Source organism: Colias eurytheme, chromosome 4, assembly GCF_061535395.1.
Source record: "Colias eurytheme isolate Ceu_HAF_F1 chromosome 4, ilColEury1 Martin Lab GWU primary, whole genome shotgun sequence".
NCBI classification, from domain to species: Eukaryota; Metazoa; Arthropoda; class Insecta; order Lepidoptera; family Pieridae; genus Colias; species Colias eurytheme.
In genome coordinates, this window is record NC_142983.1 from 6,537,311 (window position 1) to 6,557,920 (window position 20,610).

At 32.4% G+C, this 20,610-nt stretch overlaps 1 protein-coding gene across 7 annotated transcripts in view; it reads left to right on the forward strand.

The window, feature by feature from the left end:
* The first annotated feature begins 1,847 nt into the window (after positions 1-1,847).
* dlg1 (MAGUK family member discs large 1) overlaps positions 1,848-20,610 on the forward strand; it is a 35,944-nt gene continuing 17,181 nt past the window's right edge. For 2 of the 7 annotated variants that reach the window (XM_090120606.1, XM_090120607.1), the window contains exons 1-9: positions 1,848-1,881; positions 4,390-4,521; positions 10,358-10,473; positions 10,774-10,875; positions 11,042-11,092; positions 15,963-15,992; positions 16,433-16,657; positions 19,204-19,284; positions 19,357-19,605. In XM_090120606.1, the coding sequence (XP_089976732.1) occupies positions 1,863-1,881; positions 4,390-4,521; positions 10,358-10,473; positions 10,774-10,875; positions 11,042-11,092; positions 15,963-15,992; positions 16,433-16,657; positions 19,204-19,284; positions 19,357-19,605 (1,005 nt within the window). In that variant the 5' untranslated portion in view covers positions 1,848-1,862. Of the gene's footprint in view, positions 1,882-4,389; positions 4,522-10,357; positions 10,474-10,773; positions 10,876-11,041; positions 11,093-14,303; positions 14,643-15,118; positions 15,351-15,962; positions 15,993-16,432; positions 16,658-19,203; positions 19,285-19,356; positions 19,606-20,610 lie in introns of those variants that run through there. The other 5 variants (XM_090120608.1, XM_090120609.1, XM_090120611.1 and 2 more) reach the window with 5 other exon arrangements.

The window sequence follows — 20,610 nt, forward strand, 5'->3', positions numbered from 1 at the left end:
TGTGCAATCTGTTTACTCGGTACATTGCATTAATAAAACGAGGATTTTATATTAAACTATGTATTTTAATTTCCTTTAAATAATATCAATTTAGTAAGCTTTTGTCGTTTTGTGTAGTAATCAATAGTTTTATCAGATTTTGCTTCATGATGTAATCGAATTTTGGAGTATTGGTTTATAATAGCCCTAATTAAATGGATACGATGATTCAATGTTGATGGCGTTTACGTATAAGAAACTCACATTTTGAAAAATCTCACGTGAGATTCGAGGATGGGGGAGGGGTTGAATAAATTCTCACGACATCTCACCAGGGGGGGAGGGAGGTGCAGAAAATTTTAAAAAACACCTCACGTAATTTATGGACGCCCCCTTACTCGATCACAATTTTTGTAACGAATGTGAAAGACGAAACAATAAATACGCAAAGCGGCTTTTACTATAAACGGAACTACATTTAAAAATATACTTTATTTATTGAGTTATAAGGTTGCTTCCATTCTGTTTATTTACATTCTCAAAAACATCAATCGCCGCAGAGGTGGCTTGCGACAAAGGCGGCTTGTGTCAAAGGCCTCGGCGATATCATTTAAGAACATAATATTATGTACTTTAGGCAAACTTGTAATAAGATCTATTTTACTTTCTTATTAGTCCATTTGACAAGGATATTGGGTAAGATACCTATTGGAATAATTTTATTATTATGTATGTACTTATTAAATCCGCGAATAAAAAAAATTTTTAGTCGTGAATATAGAAATTGGGTCGCATTTTTTTAATTAAGGAACTTTTACTGTATTAGTTTCTGTGAATGTTGTGTTTATTTGTAATTGTTGTGCATAATAATTTATAAATCCTATTGGAACAACTGTTGATTAACCTTTTTTTAATAAATAAAAATAGGTAAATAAATAAATATTACTTAATATAACCTACCGTTTTACTTTGCGTAGTCGGGTAAAAGTATAAATATTTAGGTACTACACCACGGTAATCTTTCCTAGTAGATATTGTATATACATAGTTAAAAAAATCCAGTTACACTTTTTTAACAGACTCATCGATAGTGTCACGTCTATGCTGTTAGTCTATGAAAAATGGCGCGAAACGCAAAACGCGTGGTGATTTTTCGCAAAATGATAACAATATTAGTAAAATGCATGACTTACTCATAATAAGGAAACTTACTGGTGAAAAGTCACTCCTCGGGCTTTGTTTGTATTATGGGAACTATTAAAACAATATCTAAGCAAACACGAAGGCATTTTGAACATGCTACGTATATCAAAAGTTTGACTGTTGACATTTCGTTACTATGTGTTTAATTAGAATATTGTAGCGATTCAAAGTAAGTATTTTCAGCATGTTACTTTGATGTGAATGTATTTTAATTCGAAAGGAACAATTTTAATGACGATGTTGTGTAATTGCTTGAAATGTGACAGTTTACGATTCTCGCATAGAGTAGATTCTCGTAGCCAGTGTAGGTGTACGGCGCGTAGTAAAGACTAGCGAGAACCGAGCCACCCCTGTATTTTCTCCCCTACCCTTGCGAAAACACAATTGTCTATGCTTCCACCCTATGACGTCACAGCGAAAATCGACCAATCCCATCGAGAACAGTATTCGTCGGCCCTCATAAGCGGAATCACTACCGCATATATTTTATGGCATCGTTTTAATAATTTTAAATGTTTTTGTTGTGGGACCATATGTGCCGTGGAAAATGTATTCATCTGTGATTGAAATTGTGAAATTAATCGCGATAGTTTCTTGTCCAATGTGAAACGTTTAAAGATTTATTCCTTGTAAAATATATTAAATAGTGTTACAAAATTACGTTAGGGGGCGGTTTCGTGATGCCAGTTCGGAAGCAAGGTGAATATTATGTACATAGACTTATTTTAAATATTATCCTATAAGAATTTATTCTAATTGCAAATAACAAGAATACTCTAGGAGGGTCGTATGTTAGTCATATTTTTCAGAAAAATGGCACTGAGACATACCAATGTTTAGTCTATGTAAATCAATTGTCTATTTAGGCTAAAATTATGAAATATTTTCGAATTCCAGTCTTGTTGTTGCTGGTTGTTAAGGGTTTTTTATGATCAAAGGCTTATATGAAAAACATTTGTGTGGGGTGTGTGTGTGGGTTTTAGGTACGAAATTGCCTATAATGTAATATCACTTTTAAAATAAACGATTTTGGGATATTTCCATACCTTAGTAGGTACATAATATTATATAAAAAATAACATTATTTATGATATTAATTAACTATAAGAACATAATATAATATCTAATGCAAATGATATAGGTACCTACCTATTTTTGTAACAAGTCGAATAAATATTCAAAATAAAGGCAGGCCCACTGAACTGTGTAAATTGATTGATTAATTATTATTAGACCTTCCAGGTATGAAGAGCCCTGAATTAAATAAAAATAAATACCTGAATCTTGTTTATGGTGAATTTATTTTAATGAATTGTGAGTTTATTACGATACTTAAGTGAAGGTATTATAATAAACTTATAGGTAATAAAACTATGTAGTTAGTTATAATAACTAATCATTTGTTAAGAAAATATTAATTTTATTAAAATAAATTTCTCACTTTTTTGCATTCGATGATACACCTACATACGGATTACAACATACCTAGCTGTACCTAGAATATTTATTATGGGTACCACTACCTACTTAGTCACTTTTTACGACAACGGCTTTCGACAGCTGCTGAGTTGCGACGAAGTCATGTAGTAGGTAGTCTTTTACTTAGGTAAAAGGTTTGTTAAGACAAACAATAATAATACCTACCACATAATACCTACGCTGATGACACTGATATAAGTTAACGTATTTTTTAGGGTTCCGTACCTCAAAAGGAAAAAACGGAACCCTTATAGGATCACTTTGTTGTCCGTCTGTCAAGACCCTTTTTCTCAGGAACGCGTGGTACTCAGGTCTACTGTCCCTTGAAGCTGTGAAAAAATTAAACTTCTAAGCCAACGCAATCAAAAGATACAGCCGTTTATGCCGCAAATTTTCGACACTTGCAAGGGAATCAAAACCTACAGGGTGCTTCCCGTGAACTCAGAATCTTGAAATTTGGTACGAAGCAACGTCTTATAGCATAGATAAAGGAAAAATTACGAAAACCATAAATTTTTAGTTACATCACATAATATATATTTTTTTTAATAATTTTAAACTTATTTGTGCGGTACCCTCGGTGCGCGAGTCCGACTCGCACTTGGCCGGTTTTATTATTAAAAAGGTTCTAAAAATCAGATTAATAAGAGAAGACCTTTTATTTATTTATTTAAAGAACGTATTACAAACACACGTGGGTTCTAATGCTCATTATCTGTACCTAATCATTAAACCACACCCTGTGTCAGAAGTTGAGACTGAGAATGGGCTGAAAATAATACATAATATGGCAGTGTACAATTCTTTTTTGATCATAAATATAATATGTGGGTACCTTCACAAATTGAATTTAAATTATGACGTTGATGAAGAATTTCCACTTGTTTCATAATTAAAATATGAAATACCTACTTGAATTCTCACTCGTAGCATCAACTTTCATGTCTATTGAAATCAAAACTAAATACTAGGTATTCATTAATTAACGATTACACTTGACCGTTGACGCAGAAGCCAGAATCAGCCAGTCGCCAAGAAAACTTGGACGAGGACGACAAAGCCAGGAAAAGTATATCGGAGTGTTATTATGATAAATTAATGAAATAGCGATAAAGACAATGAAGATTTTCTTGTTAAATAATAACAATATGATTGTGTATTTATAGAAACAAAATACAAGTTGCTGATAATAATAGAAGTAAAGAAAAATCACCGTTGATTCAATATTCTTATTTGAACCTATCTGTAACTTTTGGCTGTTGTCTATTTACAAATTTATAGATTGGGTCGGCAAAGTCACGGTTCAGTAGCTACAATTAATTGGCCTCTCAGTAATTTTAATAGCAATTTCGACCTTATTTTCATGGCACTGGCAAGGTATACTATAGAAAGTAGGTATGGAAGACAGACCTAGCCTATTCGGTATTATCGCAAATGTGCAGTCGAGAGGGTATATATGTATATATACCATAGTACCAGCTTATGAACCGGCACAAAATAGAAAAAACTAAATAGTAGCTAACCTGTGTAGCTAACGCTAGTACCTACCGGTTTCACCCGCGAGTTCATCTGCGGTTGAAACCTTGTTGATAGTTGAAACCGAGCGGGATAGCTAGTAAGAAAATTGTATATCCAGAAAAAATACTATTTGACTGTCAGTGCACTTATTAAGATAGATATTCCTAAAGAAGGATTGCAAATTACAAAAAAACATTGTTTTTTTTTCAGAAGCCCACCGAGCATTAGAATTGCTTGAAGACTACCACAGCAAACTCATAAAACCACAAGACCGACAGTTGCGGCTCGCGATCGAGAGAGTAATCAGGATATTCAAATCACGCCTTTTCCAAGCACTTCTAGGTGTGTAAGACATTTTTAAGTTATTCCGTTTACCTGTTTAACGTTGTGCATGAATAAAAATATTGATATTTTCGGAAATAAGTAAGTAGGTAAGATGTGTTGTTAAAAAAAACGTAAGTAGATAGGTACAGGCTATATGTTCATCTTGTAGAATAAACTAAGGAAGTTATTATAATTAAATAATTAAATAGTAAATACGGTCAAAACTAAACATCTTTAAAAAAAAATCACGCAAAATTGAACGCAAACTCGAAGCGCGGACTCTAACCGAAATAGCAAGAGATACAGTATATCAAAAACCCAACTATACTAAAATGACTTTTTTTAAAACGTTACTAGCTCCCGTACCATAATATATACTTAGATCATCATGTTAGAATGTTGGGCTACGCGTCAATATGTCACAAATTGAGCTTAAAACTTCTGCACGTATTAAATAGGGTTATCCTAAATTTACAGTTTGTTTGCTGTACTCCTGTAATCATGAACTAAATAATTGATATCCGTAAGCTATAAATACTCGATACGCGCGTGACCGCATTTTACGTCACTATCGCTCTTGAGTTTGTTTGTGCTTGACCACGACACTGCTATTGTGATCCATATTATATTTAGCCAGTTGCAATAACCAGCGTTGATTTGTAATTATTTAGACAACTAACACAAACCTTTTATTTAATGTCGAAATTGGTATTGTTAGGGGAACTCCTTCTTTTTAATACATTTAGTAGGTATAAGAAATTATTTTAAATAGTTGTATAATGTATATAGACTAGAGTAGATAATTTTTGAAACAAAAAAAAATCGCAGTCGGATGAAACCCATAATAAAAGGAGGGGAATATGATGAAAATAAAAGGAAAAATAAATTACGGTCAATCCCAGTTCGGGAAGTGGGAGGGGGGAGTTTTTAAGAGAAAAAAATGGTTTCTCTCGATTTCCGACAAAACTACAAGTCCTACAGAAAAAAGTTCAATGGAAAAGTTGTAGGTAATAAGAAGACCTACAACTTTTGTATTCACAATTTTTTCACATAACCTCAAAATTTATGTGAAAAATTCAAAAAACCAAGATTTTTGTTTTTTATTTTAATCTACTTCAAAATTTATTTTTTTTCTGCGAAATTTGGTGGAAACTTGCTTTATTATGTCCTAAATACACTGTAATTTATTTGATTGAAAATATTTATTTTTTCGCCTTATTTTGAATTAATACCAAAAAAACAACCTAATATTCAATCGAAAAGTCACCCGTCAAAATATCAGCTTTTTTCAAAAACTTGGGGAGCCTTTTATTCATTGAAATCTCTACTTTCATATGGTGTAAAAAAAAAATAAACATTACCATAGTAAATGTTCTCAGGAAATGCATACAAACAGTGTGAAAATGAGCTTTTACTAAATCAGGCACTCAAACTCAAACTCAAACATTCATTTATTCAATTAGACTACTATTTAGTAGCACTTTCGACTTTACTACCACCGATTCGGAAAGCAGTATCTATGGAGAAGAATCGGCAAGAAACTCCATAGTTGCCCTTTTAAATCATGTCAATATTACATAATATGTAACTTATATCTAACTACATAATAATATATCATAATATGCCAAAGAACTGTCCTGTGGTTTTTACGCGATAACCCTCCATGGGTCTTTATCGTCTATATATTCCTGTATACTGTAGTACGCTCTCTGAACTAGTACATTTTTTATATAAGTTTTAAATTTAGAACTACTAAACTCTTTAATATTGTGAGGAATCTTAATCTTAATACTATTATAAAGGCGAAAGTTTGTATGGATGTATGGATGTATGGATGTATGGATGTTTGTTACTCTTTCACGTAAAAACTACTGAACCGATTACAATGAAATTTAGCACACATATAGAGGGTAACTTGGATTAACACATAGGATAGGTTTTATCCCGGAAATCCCACGGGAACGGGAACTATGCGGGTTTTCCTTTGAAAACGCGGGCGAAGCCGCGGGCGGAAATCTAGTTCTATTATATAAGCGTATACCTACCTTGACCCATAAATGAATTTTTAACTTTAGCTAATCGGAAAAATGGCATTTCAAAACACACTTCTCAAACTACCTGAAATGTTTTTATCGACATCATTTTGCTTTTGAATATGCTGTAAAATATTATACTTAAAACAGATAATATTTTTTCTTTTGAAATATTACCGAAAAGCCGATACAAGAGAAGATAAAGAGTTCGAGAAGTGTGCTTGATTAATAAAAGCTCATTCTCATACTGTTTGTATGCATTTCCTGAGAACATTTACTATAGTAATGTTTATTTTTTTTACACCATATGAAAGTAGAGATTTCAATTAATAAAAGGCTTCCCAAGTTTTTGAAAAAAGCTGAAATTTTGACGGGTGACTTCTCGATTGAAAATTAGGTTGTTTTTTTGGTATTAATTCAAAATAAGGCGAAAAAATAAATAATTTCAATTAAATAAATTACAGTGTATTTGGGACATAATAAAGCAAGTTTCTACCAAATTTCGTAGAAAAAAAAAAAATTTTGAAGTAGATAAAAATAAAAAACCAAAAACTTGGTTTTTTAAATTTTTCACCTAAATTTTGAGGTTATGTGAAAAAAATTGCAAATACAAAAGTTGTAGATCTTTTTATTACCTACAACTTTGCGATTCAACTTTTTTCTGTAGGACTTGTAGTTTTGTCGGAAATCGAGAGAAACCATTTTTTTCTCTTAAAAGCTCCCCCCTCCCACTTCCCGAACTCGGATTGACCGTAATTTATTTTTCCTTTTATTTTCATCATATTTCCCTCCTTTTCTAATGGGTTTCATCCGACTGCGATTTTTTTGCATTTTTTATTATTTTTAAAGGGATCTAGAGATAAACTACGATAACATGCGGCCGTCTCATTACGCACACATGCGTTGTGAATCTTGGTGGTGCATTGTAAATACTTTCACAAATACTTTCAAACGTTTTGAATTTTGGAGGGGCGCGCCATGTTATCGTAGTTTATCTCTACCCCAGTCTAATATAATATGGCAAAATTTTAAATTGTCAGATTAATTTTCTACTTGTTAATACCGTCAATACCCATTGAGCCCCAAGCCCCCCGATCGGTCCCAGACACAATAGATTTTCTATTGTGTCTGTGGTTCCGGGGCCTGAGTTAAGAAAGCACAATTGAACTATGTACATAATATCTGCAATTTGAATAATAGTTATCTAAAACGCTGCACCGAGGCAATCACGCTTGCAATGGCCATTTATTGACGAAAAGTTGACTTTGCACCAAAAATTACCATCCGATTATATTCTGCTAACACCGATGGTACAGTTTGACCCAGATTTATTGGATACGGGTCACCGGCTGGACACACAGGCACCAATAGCTAGGTACTGTTGCCGACACAATTCGTTCCCGTTCAACAATTTCCAATTGAAATTTAAACAAATCAATGTTAACTGGAATTTAATTAAGAGAGATGGGTACGGGTAGGTATGCGCAAAGTTTCGCAAACTATATAGGTGAATAACTGCCACATAAGTTCATACACTCATAACTTTCAATGATCGAATAAGAGTTTGACGTTCTTTATACATATACGGTCTACTATAATAAATTATAAAACTAATTTATGTACAAATAACATTAAACACGAGAAATTTTATTATTTTAAATATGTAAGTACCTACGTCCTACTTACTATTTAACTTACCCTGTTTCTTTTTTTTATTTAAGTATCTACTATCTATAATATATTTATTTATTTTAATTTATTTTCATTGTGTATCCAAATTCCAAAATATTCACAATTCGACTGATAGCTGCTTATAACACTAATACAAAAGAAAAAATTGCAACCAAATAATTACACTTGCACTGTCACTGACACTAAAATCTAGTTATAGGTCTACCAGAATCTGATGGCATATTTATATTTACGAAATAAAAGATTTTCATATGGCAATTTTATTTGACAACTATCAAATTGGTTGTCAAATTATTTGTCTTCTTTGCAATTGATGAATAAATTTTAGGATTTTGTCTAAAAAGTCTTCGAAAATGTCGAAAAAGCCGCTGCGATCACAAGCAAGAGGTGTTGTTTATAATGTGTATAGAAAAACATTCGATGAAGAAGGGTCAAACACATCACAATTTTCAATTTTGAATATTTTATTGGTAAATTGGACTTACCCGTTTTGATACTTAAAATAAAAAATATTATAATAAGTAGGTAACTATAATATTGTTTGTTGATTACAATATAATTTTATGAAAACTTAATACAGGAGTTTCCAATACGGCTATTCGTCAAGTCCAAGCTGTCCAAGTCAATTTTATAATGTGTGTATCTTTAATACTTACGAAAATAAACATAGTTTTATTTTATTTTTATTTTATTTTATAAAAAATTATTTGCAATCTAGTTTTGATCTGCATTATCATTACATCCATATTTTTACATGGCATAATGATAATGAATATACAAATATAGGTATGTGTAAATAATAATATGTATTATAGTATAGTAATTTATGTATTATGTATATTATACATATAAGTATGTGCCTACATAATATTAAGTGGATATCTCATTATTAAGTACAGTATTGTTCACTTATGTAATGTGACTAATGATGTTGAGGACAAAATAAAAAATAAGCAGTATCAAGATCGTTCAGTCCATTTTCCCTAGGGTTGCACACTCAAAATTTTGATTTCCCAATTTGCCATCAGATTCTGGTTTACCTATATCTACACCATCGTCTTCAATGTCCTAAGAAGCCGTAGAGACGAATAAGGTTTCGTTTAGTATTTTATTCCTAATTCAAGATAAAGTCGAATACATTGTCGTTTCTGATGAGTCCAGGGCCCTTATGCAGGTCGTGTGTCTTTTTAATTTTAGAACACTTGAATTAAAATAAGAGCAGATGGAATGGAATCTACTTTTGTTGGTGTTTTCAAGTCGGCCATGGAAATAAACTTGACATTAATAATTAGGGAAACACTTTTGAGTCTGTCTTTATTTGCCAAAAATAATCACGAAGAAGTCAAATAAAGATAATAATAGATACATGTACCTACTACAAAATTAGCTATAGAAACATACACTAGGAGTGCAACATAGGACTCAGATTAAAAAAGTTTTTTAGTTGATCTTTAACATATTATGATGTTTACAATTATCTAATCTTTGATAACTTTAATCTACTATATAAAAATAAGTCGGGTTTTCCTTCCTGATAACTCTAGAACGCACGAACCGATTTCTACGGTTTTGAAAAAAGAAAAGCAAAGGTGTCTCTGCAGGTGACGAAACGAAGTTCGCCGGGTTTGCTAGTCATGAATAAAGTCCAATTGAATTTGTTCCTAATAAACTTTTTTTTATGGCTTACCGAGGAACTTATTCCTTTATACCTAACTACATACATAATATTTCAATTGTTTAACGTTTTATTCTCAATTCCTATCGAAAATCTTTTGAATCATTTTGTTGAATAGCATAAACGTAATCAGTTCATAATCGCTTTGGGACTATTTCGTGTTGGACTCTTGATCGGCACATGAAAATAAAATACTCATGGGGTCGCTGCCCGTTTTCTATATCGATTTCTCACCAGTCACGCAATTTGCCAAGTAAAGCTTCTGTGTAGGACAAAACAATGTGAATAGGTCCTTTCACTTTACACGATATCAATATTGTACTTAGTGGTAAACTTTTTGTTATAATTATTTATTTGTGGTACTTAGATATAATAATAATTGAATAATCCTTAATGTTGGCGGCCGAAATCAAGGTTGTTTGAATTGTTAAAGTTGAACATTTGTTTATTATAGATATACAGGAGTTCTACGAACTCACTCTCCTTGATGACACCAAGTCGATACAGCAAAAGACTGCGGAAACAATTCGAATAGCCAATAAATGGGAAGCTGATGGTGTTCGCCGTGAAGTAAGTGAAAAGTATCTATCTAGAGTACGAGTTTTAACTGGTATTTGATCTTTTGTATTATTACAGCATAAAAATAATTTTGAAACCAATTTTATAACTGCAATCTTGAGAGATGGGTTTCCCTTTCAGACGAAATACCAAATTATCCTTACATTTACAAATATGTATATTATAAAGTAGTAAATACGTAATGTTATCGTCATACTCAAATTAGTTGCCCTATACCTACTCTTATCATCTGCACATAATATATTATTATGAGCGAATAATAATTCGAGCATAAATTATTTGTTTTTATAGATTCCAAATGAAGAAAGCGATTACCGATCGGTATCGAATGCCTTTCTCCTGGACAATAGGAAACCCGATCATCGCAATGCCGACACTCCAGACTCTACAAAGGTTTGTATTATTGAACATCAACATTTAATTAAAAGTTGTTAGTACATATAAAGTATGTATAAGTATATCTATTTGTACCTCAAGTTACGATCTTGACATTAGAGAATTTATATCTAACTACCACTCTAATAAAAAAATCTTATAATTTATTTTATGTAATGTTTAGATCGGTCCTGCGACGGTTATATCATCCATTGCAGACGCGGATGAGAAAAAGGTACCTAATTTTGTTGATTCTATTTGTGAATTGCAATCTTAAAGGTAAGCAATTCTTTTTTAAGTCTTGGAAGTTAAGGCGGCGTACTCTGAATCGACAAATGTAAGTAACTGCAATAATTATAATAGCACTGGTCTATAATCAGGTCAAATTATTCTCTAAGGCTCATTATATTGCGCTAAGGCCTAAGGAGTAAGGTCAAATAATACGATACAGTCAAACAAGGCAAGCCCCTTACCAGTAGAAAATTCTTAGATAAGTACCTACTGATTATTAAGTACCTATATTATGCATTTATATATTTTTTTTATTTATTTATATTTTATCAATAAAAAATACATTTTACATAAATTATTGACATGCCAAAAACCACATAGATTTGTCCGGCATGTACTTAATGCCGAAAACATATTATATAATGTCAAAATTCAGTGAACATAAGATTAAACAAATACTCATTAATAATCATGAAAGACATCATATTATAATATTATATTATGACGAATGGCTGCTGTACCATAGAATCACACATAGAATATACAGGGTGTCCCAAAAAGTATGGATGAAGTGAAGCCAGGAGGTAGAGGACCTAGAGGGCTATCCGAATCACCCCCATGTATGTTATGCGATTTTTCGTAGTTTCGGAGTTATGACTCTTTTTTCAATTTTTCACTTATCGCCGAGTACGATGAGATTTTGACTCATGGTGACGTCAATTATTGCGGTAGATGCTTGATTTTTTTTTTGTGCTAAGCTGAAAGATAGGCCAATTCAGTATGGTTACATTTACTGTCGTAAGATCTTTGAATGGAATAAAAAAAAGAATTAAATGCCAAGAAAGATAAAATCACCCAGTAAGTTCACAACGTCAAGGGCCCGTAAAAAAATAAAATCACATAAAAAAAGTTTTCCGTTTGGCATTTAAAAACTTGCTCTATCCATCAGGTAGCTACCCTAAAAATTAAATTTTATTATTCAGAAGGCTTCAATCGAAAAATTGAAATCTAAATGTGGTAAGTGCAAAAATTGAATTAACATGATGATCATTAAAACCAATAAATAGGTGTTTAATTACCAGAAATTTTTAAAATAACCCCACTGTTGCTCAATGCAAGTGCGACATCACCGTAAAAAGTTGTCTTTTAAATGTCTGAATGCCCTTTTATCATTTTTAATGGTTTCTTCTGCTACTTTGAATTTCGGGGTTATTTCGTCCAAATTGTGGCTTTCTCTCGTTTTTGTAGTATTCCCACGGAAAAAATCAATGGGATTTATGTCTGGGGACCGTGTAGGCCAGGCTAAAGGGCAAAGATACCCTGAAAGATGGATTGGTCGTTGCATCCTGCGCATGCGCCGGTGACGCCTGCCTTAAAGCCTGGCCTCCACGGTCCCTTGACCTAAACCCCATTCATTTATTTTAATGGAGATACTACAAAGACCTCGGCTACTTGAGAGAATGCCACAATTTGGACGAAATAACCCGGAAATTCATAATAGCAGAAGTAACCATTAAAATGATAAATGGGCATTCAGACATTTAAAAGACAACTTTTTATGGTGGTGTCGCACTTGAATTGACCAACAGCGGGGTTATTTTAAAAAAATTCTGGTAATTGAACACCTTTTTATTGGTTTTAATTTGTTTTTATTAATCATCATGTTAATTAAATTTTTGCACTTACCACATTTAGATTTCAATTTTTCGATTGAAGCCTTCTGAATAATAAAATTTAATTTTTAGGGTAGCTGCCTGATGGATAGAGCAAGTTTTTAAATGCCAAACGGAAAACTTTTTTATGTGATTTTATTTTTTTACGGGCCCTTGAAGTTGTGAACTTACTGGGTGATTTTATCTTTCTTGGCATTTAATTCTTTTTTTTATTCCATTCAAAGATCTTACGACAGTAAATGTAACCATACTGAATTGGCCTATCTTTCAGCTTAGCACATAAAAAAAATCAAGCATCTACCGCAATAATTGACGTCACCATGAGTCAAAATCTCATCGTACTCGGCGATAAGTGAAAAATTGAAAAAAGAGTCATAACTCCGAAACTACGAAAAATCGCATAGCATACATGGGGGTGATTCGGATAGCCCTCTAGGTCTTCTACCTCCTGGCTTCACTTCATCCATACTTTTTGGGACACCCTGTATAGGTACTCTAACGCGACGCTGCTGTACACTGGTAGACTGAACGCCACAGAGCAAGTAATATCTGAACGCCGAACGGTAGAGTGACATACTGCTCTACCAGTTCTCAGTATTCTGCTGGTAGTTAAATCTGGATTTAGTAGAGCTGTCGACACGTAAATTATTTTGATAATAGAGTAAGGCTTAGATTTCACTCGATAAGAAACTCTAGATAAAAATGGACGTCGATTCGATTTAATTTCACGTACAATATATTTATAGGCCGCATTTCTTTTATTATTATCTTTATAATCACGATAATTTATATCCCAGATACTCGGAATCTCCCCGTAAAGCTCCACTAGTTTTAAACTTTCTGATTCAGACCACTTCATGTTTTTTATTTGCATGTCTGTCAAAAATCCTAGAACTTTATAGGTAAACAATGACACGTGCTGTAAACAAGTTTGAATTCTACTAACCGTTTACATTTACCGGTAGAGTAGAGTAGACACTGGAGTGGGGAAAGGAAACTAGAAAGTAGTAGAGTAACTTGCCCACGGCACTAGCCACTTATTACTCTACCAAATTTTAGTACTCTACATTACCAATGGTTTAATGATCTAAGCCAATGGTGTCTAGTATAATAAGTAAAGAATAAGTAGGATAGTTAGTACTCTTCCGCTCTACTCTACCATTTACTCTAGCCGTTGTACAGCGGCCAATAGGCAATATTGAGTACCTAGATGGTAAATTCAAACCAAGCGCAAGTTCGTCTGGTGTCTACCTATGCTAAAAAAATGTCAAAATTTTTCTAGCGATTTCGGTACACAGGTACAATCTTAGAGCATCACAAATCATACAATTAAGTACAATTATTATTATTGATTGTCACTTATTATTGGGCCTAATGGCATTGCCTCGAGTGACGTTTTGTAAAAATAATGGCGCGAGCACACAGTCAGAACTCAGAAGCGTCGTATGAATTTTGCCTTTAGCGCCATCTTCTGGAAAAATTGCGAGTTAAGACGTATTTACAGATTTTATGCAACTAGCAAGTCGGTTTCATTAAAATAGGTAGTTTCTTTTTGATGACGTGACGTCTTTGAAGGTAGATAGAGGTAGCCGTAGAAGTAGCCGAACTACAACAAGTGGTCGGTATTATAACGGCGGTATTTCGCGTCTCGTAGTACTATTTATAACCTACAATACAGTTCTAGTTTTCAACGATATGTACACTAACGTTTCTTCGATCTGTGGATTTGTGGTGTTAAACTTCACAACTGTGCCAATGTTGTGTGAACGCTACATCAACTAAAATTCCTGAATACTGCACGTAAATGAATATCCAGTGAAATGTTATTGCACATAAAATTTTGACATTCACACTACTGCTGTTAGTTCGTACCCGTCTCAAGTAAGGCCATATAATGTACACTAATCTATTTTTAAACATTTAGTAATTTCTTGATAATTTGGGAACGTTTTCAAACATTTGGTGAGACTAATGCAACTTCTAAGATAGTTTGCTTGTAACAATCGCTGTTACTAGCTAGATAATTCATTCAATTCTTCAATGTTACCAAAGTTGTATCTCATGCACGTAAATAACGTAACACGGACATTCTACCTAATTAATTTCATCGCTTTGACATTCATACCATCCACATAGAACACAAGTTGGTAACACCCAATTAACTATAAATGCATACATCCTAATAAAAATCACTATCAAAAAAGGGCTCGGCTCGTATTATATATAATACTTAGATAAGGATTGGTGTAATTTAAAGTGAGCTAACATGATAACCAGCTTATGCAGAGGGATTACGAACAAATGCTGGATTTTAATTTAGGCAGAGGTGTACTTAAACAATTTATTTTTGGTGTAAGTTAGAACTGGGTTCTAGGTAGAAAATGGTGCATGTCGAAGAGCGTCCAGTAAGATGCTGACTGCAGTCACAAGTGTGTAACTAACAATGCATGCAGTGTACATATTGTAGTGCAATAAAATTGAAGTTCAGAGGGCTATGCACACTTGGTCAACAAAATGACTGAAAGACGGAAGAAAAAAACCCATAATGGATTCCTTCGAAAAGTTTCATCTTTATTTAATCTTGACACGGTGAGTAGGCTTATGGTACTACAGTTGGCCATGAAAAATACTATATTTATTTATTCACAATGCTCATACTATATCAATTAAATTCACATGTATATGCTAATAGATAAAGCTCACAGTGAAGTGTATTAGATAGACGTTAACTTCACAACTAATGTGATGTGAGTTAATTCAAATACCATGCCTTCAATATCACTTCATGATATTGTAATACCAAATTTAATATTATGTCTTAGCTTGTTATTGAATTGATAGCCAATCTTTTAGAAACCATAAGTTTTAAAAATTCATCTGATAATGTGTTTTACATAACTGATATAGGTGATAACGTAATAGAATGTGTAATAATGTATTTATATAAAAACTATTATATAGTAATTCATAACTTGGTTATTATAATTTTGTAAATACAGCTAAATTATTAACCTTATAATTAATATGTTTGTGATACATAATAATTTATTAATTACATACATGTTTTCGTGTTAATTCTACTAATACTAATAATTGATCAGTAACATGCAACTTGCAAGACCAAGTGTTGCCATGGTATGCAATACTGGTACGTTTGCTATTTGTTTACAATATTTATGACATTGACTGATTTCCTTGCAGGCTCATGTTACAACACCAGAAATGAAGCAGGTAAATATAAACATAACTTCATATGTCATGTATATCATATTATAATTATCATGTAAGGAAAATACTAGGTTTAACAAATTGTTAGTTATTGTTATGTTTTAAATATAATAAATTCTTATTGAAGAATTTAATTCTTTATCAATACTGAGTCAAAAGTAATTTGCGTTAAATGGTTTGATCACTTAGCATGCTTTCAATTGATGGTATCAATTAGACTGGCTAAATATCAATCAAGAAACATCTTGTTTTGTTTGGCTTCCAATTAATATGAATCAGTGTGTTATAAGTTAAATAACATTTTTAATAATTGTTTACATACATTCCAATACAATGTATAAATAAAAGTTTTTATCATACTGTTTATGTATAATTCCACTTTCTTGTAATTAATTAAAATTTAAAACATTGACTAATTTTGATTAATTTGGTTTCTACTAAAGTTACAGGTAAATGGTATCGAAGGTGGTGCAGTGATGGGTGATGATGGCTATCAGTACTTAACTGTAGTGCTTTCCCGAGCGGGTGGTGCTGGCCTGGGGTTCAGTATTGCTGGTGGCTCAGACAATCCCCACGTAGCTGAAGATCCACATATTTACGTCACTAAGCTCATTCCTGGTGGAGCCGCTGCAGCTAGCCAATTACAAATTAATGATGCTATATTACAAGTAAGATTATTTTTGCTTTTTAACAAGATAAATTGATGTTTCTGTTATACACTAGTTTTATAAATCAATACATATAATAAAACTCTAGAAAAGTGGTGTCTGTACAATGAAAATATGTAAAAAAAAATTAGCAGGGGTTATTACTAAATCGATCCCAAACCCAAAACTGTTGTTAAAAAAATTTTTGTCTGTTTGTCTGTTTGTCTGTTTGTCTGTTTGTCGGTTTGTCTGTTTGTCTGTATGTTTGAACACGCTAATCTCAGAAACGGCTTATCCGATTTAGATGCGGTTTCCACTAATATATTGTGGTAATCTTCATTTAACATTTAGCGTTTATTTCATGTCAATCGGTTCATAAATAAAAAAGTTATGACCATTTAAGTAATCACAGCGAACATTTGCTAAGGCATTCTATACATGAATTACTTTATTACGTAAATTATACGCTAAAGTTATTCCTTGACATGTCCAGATGATCATATCGAAATTCACCAAGCGTGGGGGGGGGGGGTGGTTATGCTGAGGGGGTAGTAGGGGGGTCAAAGGACCTTTATTTAGATTTTTGCTCATAAGTCTAAAACCTGCACAAATAGCATTATGGTTACTTACTAGGTAAATTTTCTATGTATATGGTCTTTGAAATTATGTCGTAGGTATTATATTTTTAACCCCCGACGCAAAAAGAGGGGTGTTATGTCCGCTATGTGTGTATTGCGTGTCTGTCTGTGCCACCGTAGCTCGCTAACGGGTAATACGAATAATAGATGCGTTTTTTTGTTACATTAGTTGTTTATTATATTATATAGGGGTAAGTGGGAATGAAAAACACGAATGTTAGTTGTTAATGTAGGTTATACCCAAGTGATAATATATCAAATGAAAAAAGACGACCTATCAGAAACAACAAGTCAAATTAAATATCAAAATCGTTTCATCAATTTATTTGATATAGGGGTTAAAGTGGGAATAAATAAATAAATTTTATCAAATATACTCAAGTGACGTATCTAATGAAAGACATGACGTGTAAAGTACAATAAGACATAATATTTTATCAAAATTGGTTCATCCATTTATTGGATATAATATGTAGGTATAAAAGTGGGAATAAAAGTTGTCGAATATACCCAAGTGGCATATCAAATGAAAGGGCATGACCTGACGTGAGAAGTATAATGAGGCATAGGTATTTAATCAAAATCGGTTCATCCATTTATTATATATAGAGGGGTAAAAGTGGGAATGAAAAAAACGAATGTTGTCTGTTATACCCAAGTGATACATACCTATATCAAATGAAAAAAGACGACCTGTCAGAAACAACAAGTCAAATTATATCAAAATCGGTTCATCCATTTATTTGATATAGGGGTTAAAGTGGGAATAAATAAATAAATTTTATCAAATATACTCAAGTGACTTATCTTATGAAAGACATGACGTGTAAAGTACAATAAGACATATTTTATCAAAATTGGTTCATCCATTTATTGGATATAGGTATAAAAGTGGGAATAAAAGTTGTCAAATAATATACCCAAGTGGCATATCAAATGAAAGGGCATGACCTGACGTGAGAAGTATGATGAGGCATATTTAATCAAAATCGGTTCATCCATTTAATAGGGCACCTTAGGGGTGATAGTGGGGATAAATAATCCAAATGGAGTACCAAACGAAAGGATATGACATGTACATAATATATAGGTATGATTAGATATGGTTTAGATCAAAATCGGTTCTGCCATTTACTACGGGTGAAAGGGAAAAGTTGAAAGTCTGTGAAAGTAGAAGGAATATGGGAGCGGGAGAATAACCACATCCTGGAAATTTTAAACTCTTCTGTACCTAAGTTTTATAGCTCAGTTTAGTAATAAATTTTACTAACAGTTCTTTTGTGTTATTATTTATTTTATTTCTTAACTTTATAATAATGTGTAAGTACCTACTTATAATTATTTAGTTGTATATGATAGTACGTGTTTACTCAATAATTGTGTGTTAAGTAGTAACTACTATGCAGTCACTATTCCACGCGGACGAAGTCGCGGGCACAGCTAGTATTAAATATATTCAATAAATAGGCTGAACCTTGCAGCTATGTCTGTTTTTAAAAGCAAAATTTTTGATACATTTTTCATTGCTTCTCTGGAGCTTCCACTGGTGCAGGTGGTACTGTGATGTCATATAACATTGATAAATCCACTATCCAACGCAAAAAAATATTTTTCACGCAAATGAATACTTTCAGTTAAAAAACTTCATTATAGAGAATAATATAATTATATAGATAACTTTGTAGGATTATAATCATGTTCCAAATGCTTCAACAGGTTATAAAATTAATTTCTATGTTTTATTGAAGTTGTATATAATATTCCAGTAATAATTTTACATCTTCAGCCAACTGGTACAATTTTTAATTTAATCACAAATTAGCACTTGTGCCATCATTATCATTTAACAATAGTACAATACAGCAAAAAATGTTATCTATTGTACATAACTCATAGTAACCTCTGGTATAATTTTTGCGATGTATTTAGGTTAACGACACAAATGTGGAGAATGTGACGCATGCAGAAGCAGTAGACGCGTTAAAAAAGGCTGGCAGCACGGTGCGACTGGTAAGTCATAGTTTGCATTCAAATTGAGAATGGTTAAAGCGACGCACACACTAATAAATTTTTCTTTCACAGAAAGTAAAACGTCGAGGGACGGAGGACCTTTTGAGCGTGTCACAAATATCTAATAAAGAGGAGGCAGTGGAAATTGAATTGGTTAAGGGTGGTGCTGGGTTGGGATTCAGCATAGCGGGTGGTCTTGGCAACCAACACATACCTGGAGACAATGGGATATATGTCACTAAAATAATGGCCGGTGGAGCGGCGCATAGAGACGGCAGATTGAGGGTCGGCGATAAACTGTTAATGGTCAAGAATACATCTGTAAGTATTATATTATTCACAACAATAAATTTTTCTCTAGTGGATGGAACTTATAGTAATACAATTTTATTTTATTTTAAAAGTTGCAAAGTATTTAACTTATAATATAAATCCAAATGTTAATTATCTTTGAAATATATTTTATGTTTATCTGCAAAAACATGACAAATTATTTAATTGATGTTTTTATTATTAATGAGTTATTTCAGTGAGCATTGTTATTATGACTTTTACATAAGGAACAAACATATTTTAAAAACAGATACTTGATGTTTCTGATTCACATTGTTTCTTATTTGTATTATTTTAATGTATGCAAATGTTAATTGAAGGTAAAACCTTATATTGAACTTAAGGATTTCAAAATCTATTGCTATCATAGAAATACATACAATACTTTTTTTACTGGCTTTACATTGTGTTAATATGAATCCTGAAGGCTATTTTAATTAGTGCTAATAAGTTATTTTAATTTTAATCATGGTTAGAAATATAATCAATAATCAGCTGATTGAAATGGGCTTTGAAAGATAACCTTTACTATCTATATTGTTAACAACACTTGAAATGTTCAAGTGTTGTTTTTGTGTTGTGTTGTGTTTGTTGTTGTGTTGTGTGCAAGAATATGCATATCTCTATCTGTTTCATTGTCCTGTGAATATTCATGTATGATTTATTGAAGGCAGACAATTTGTAGAGTCTACCTTCAATAAATCACATTTTCCTTGGCCAACAGAAGCTTTGGAGTTGAATATTTGTTGTGTTTATCCAATAATGCAAGTTTTGTGACTAGAGGGTGTGTGTAAAACATCTGAAAATTAAAAATTCACCCGGGCTTAACCTGTTGTTGAACTATTTAACTGAGATAAAAATTTAACAAACATAATATTATACTACATGTCTATTAGGAGTAATGAAGCTTTCTTTTATTGAAATACGTTTTCCAAGTAACACGAAGTTTTTTGTTAACGTATTATTAACATTTAAAAGAGCAAATCTTCCTCT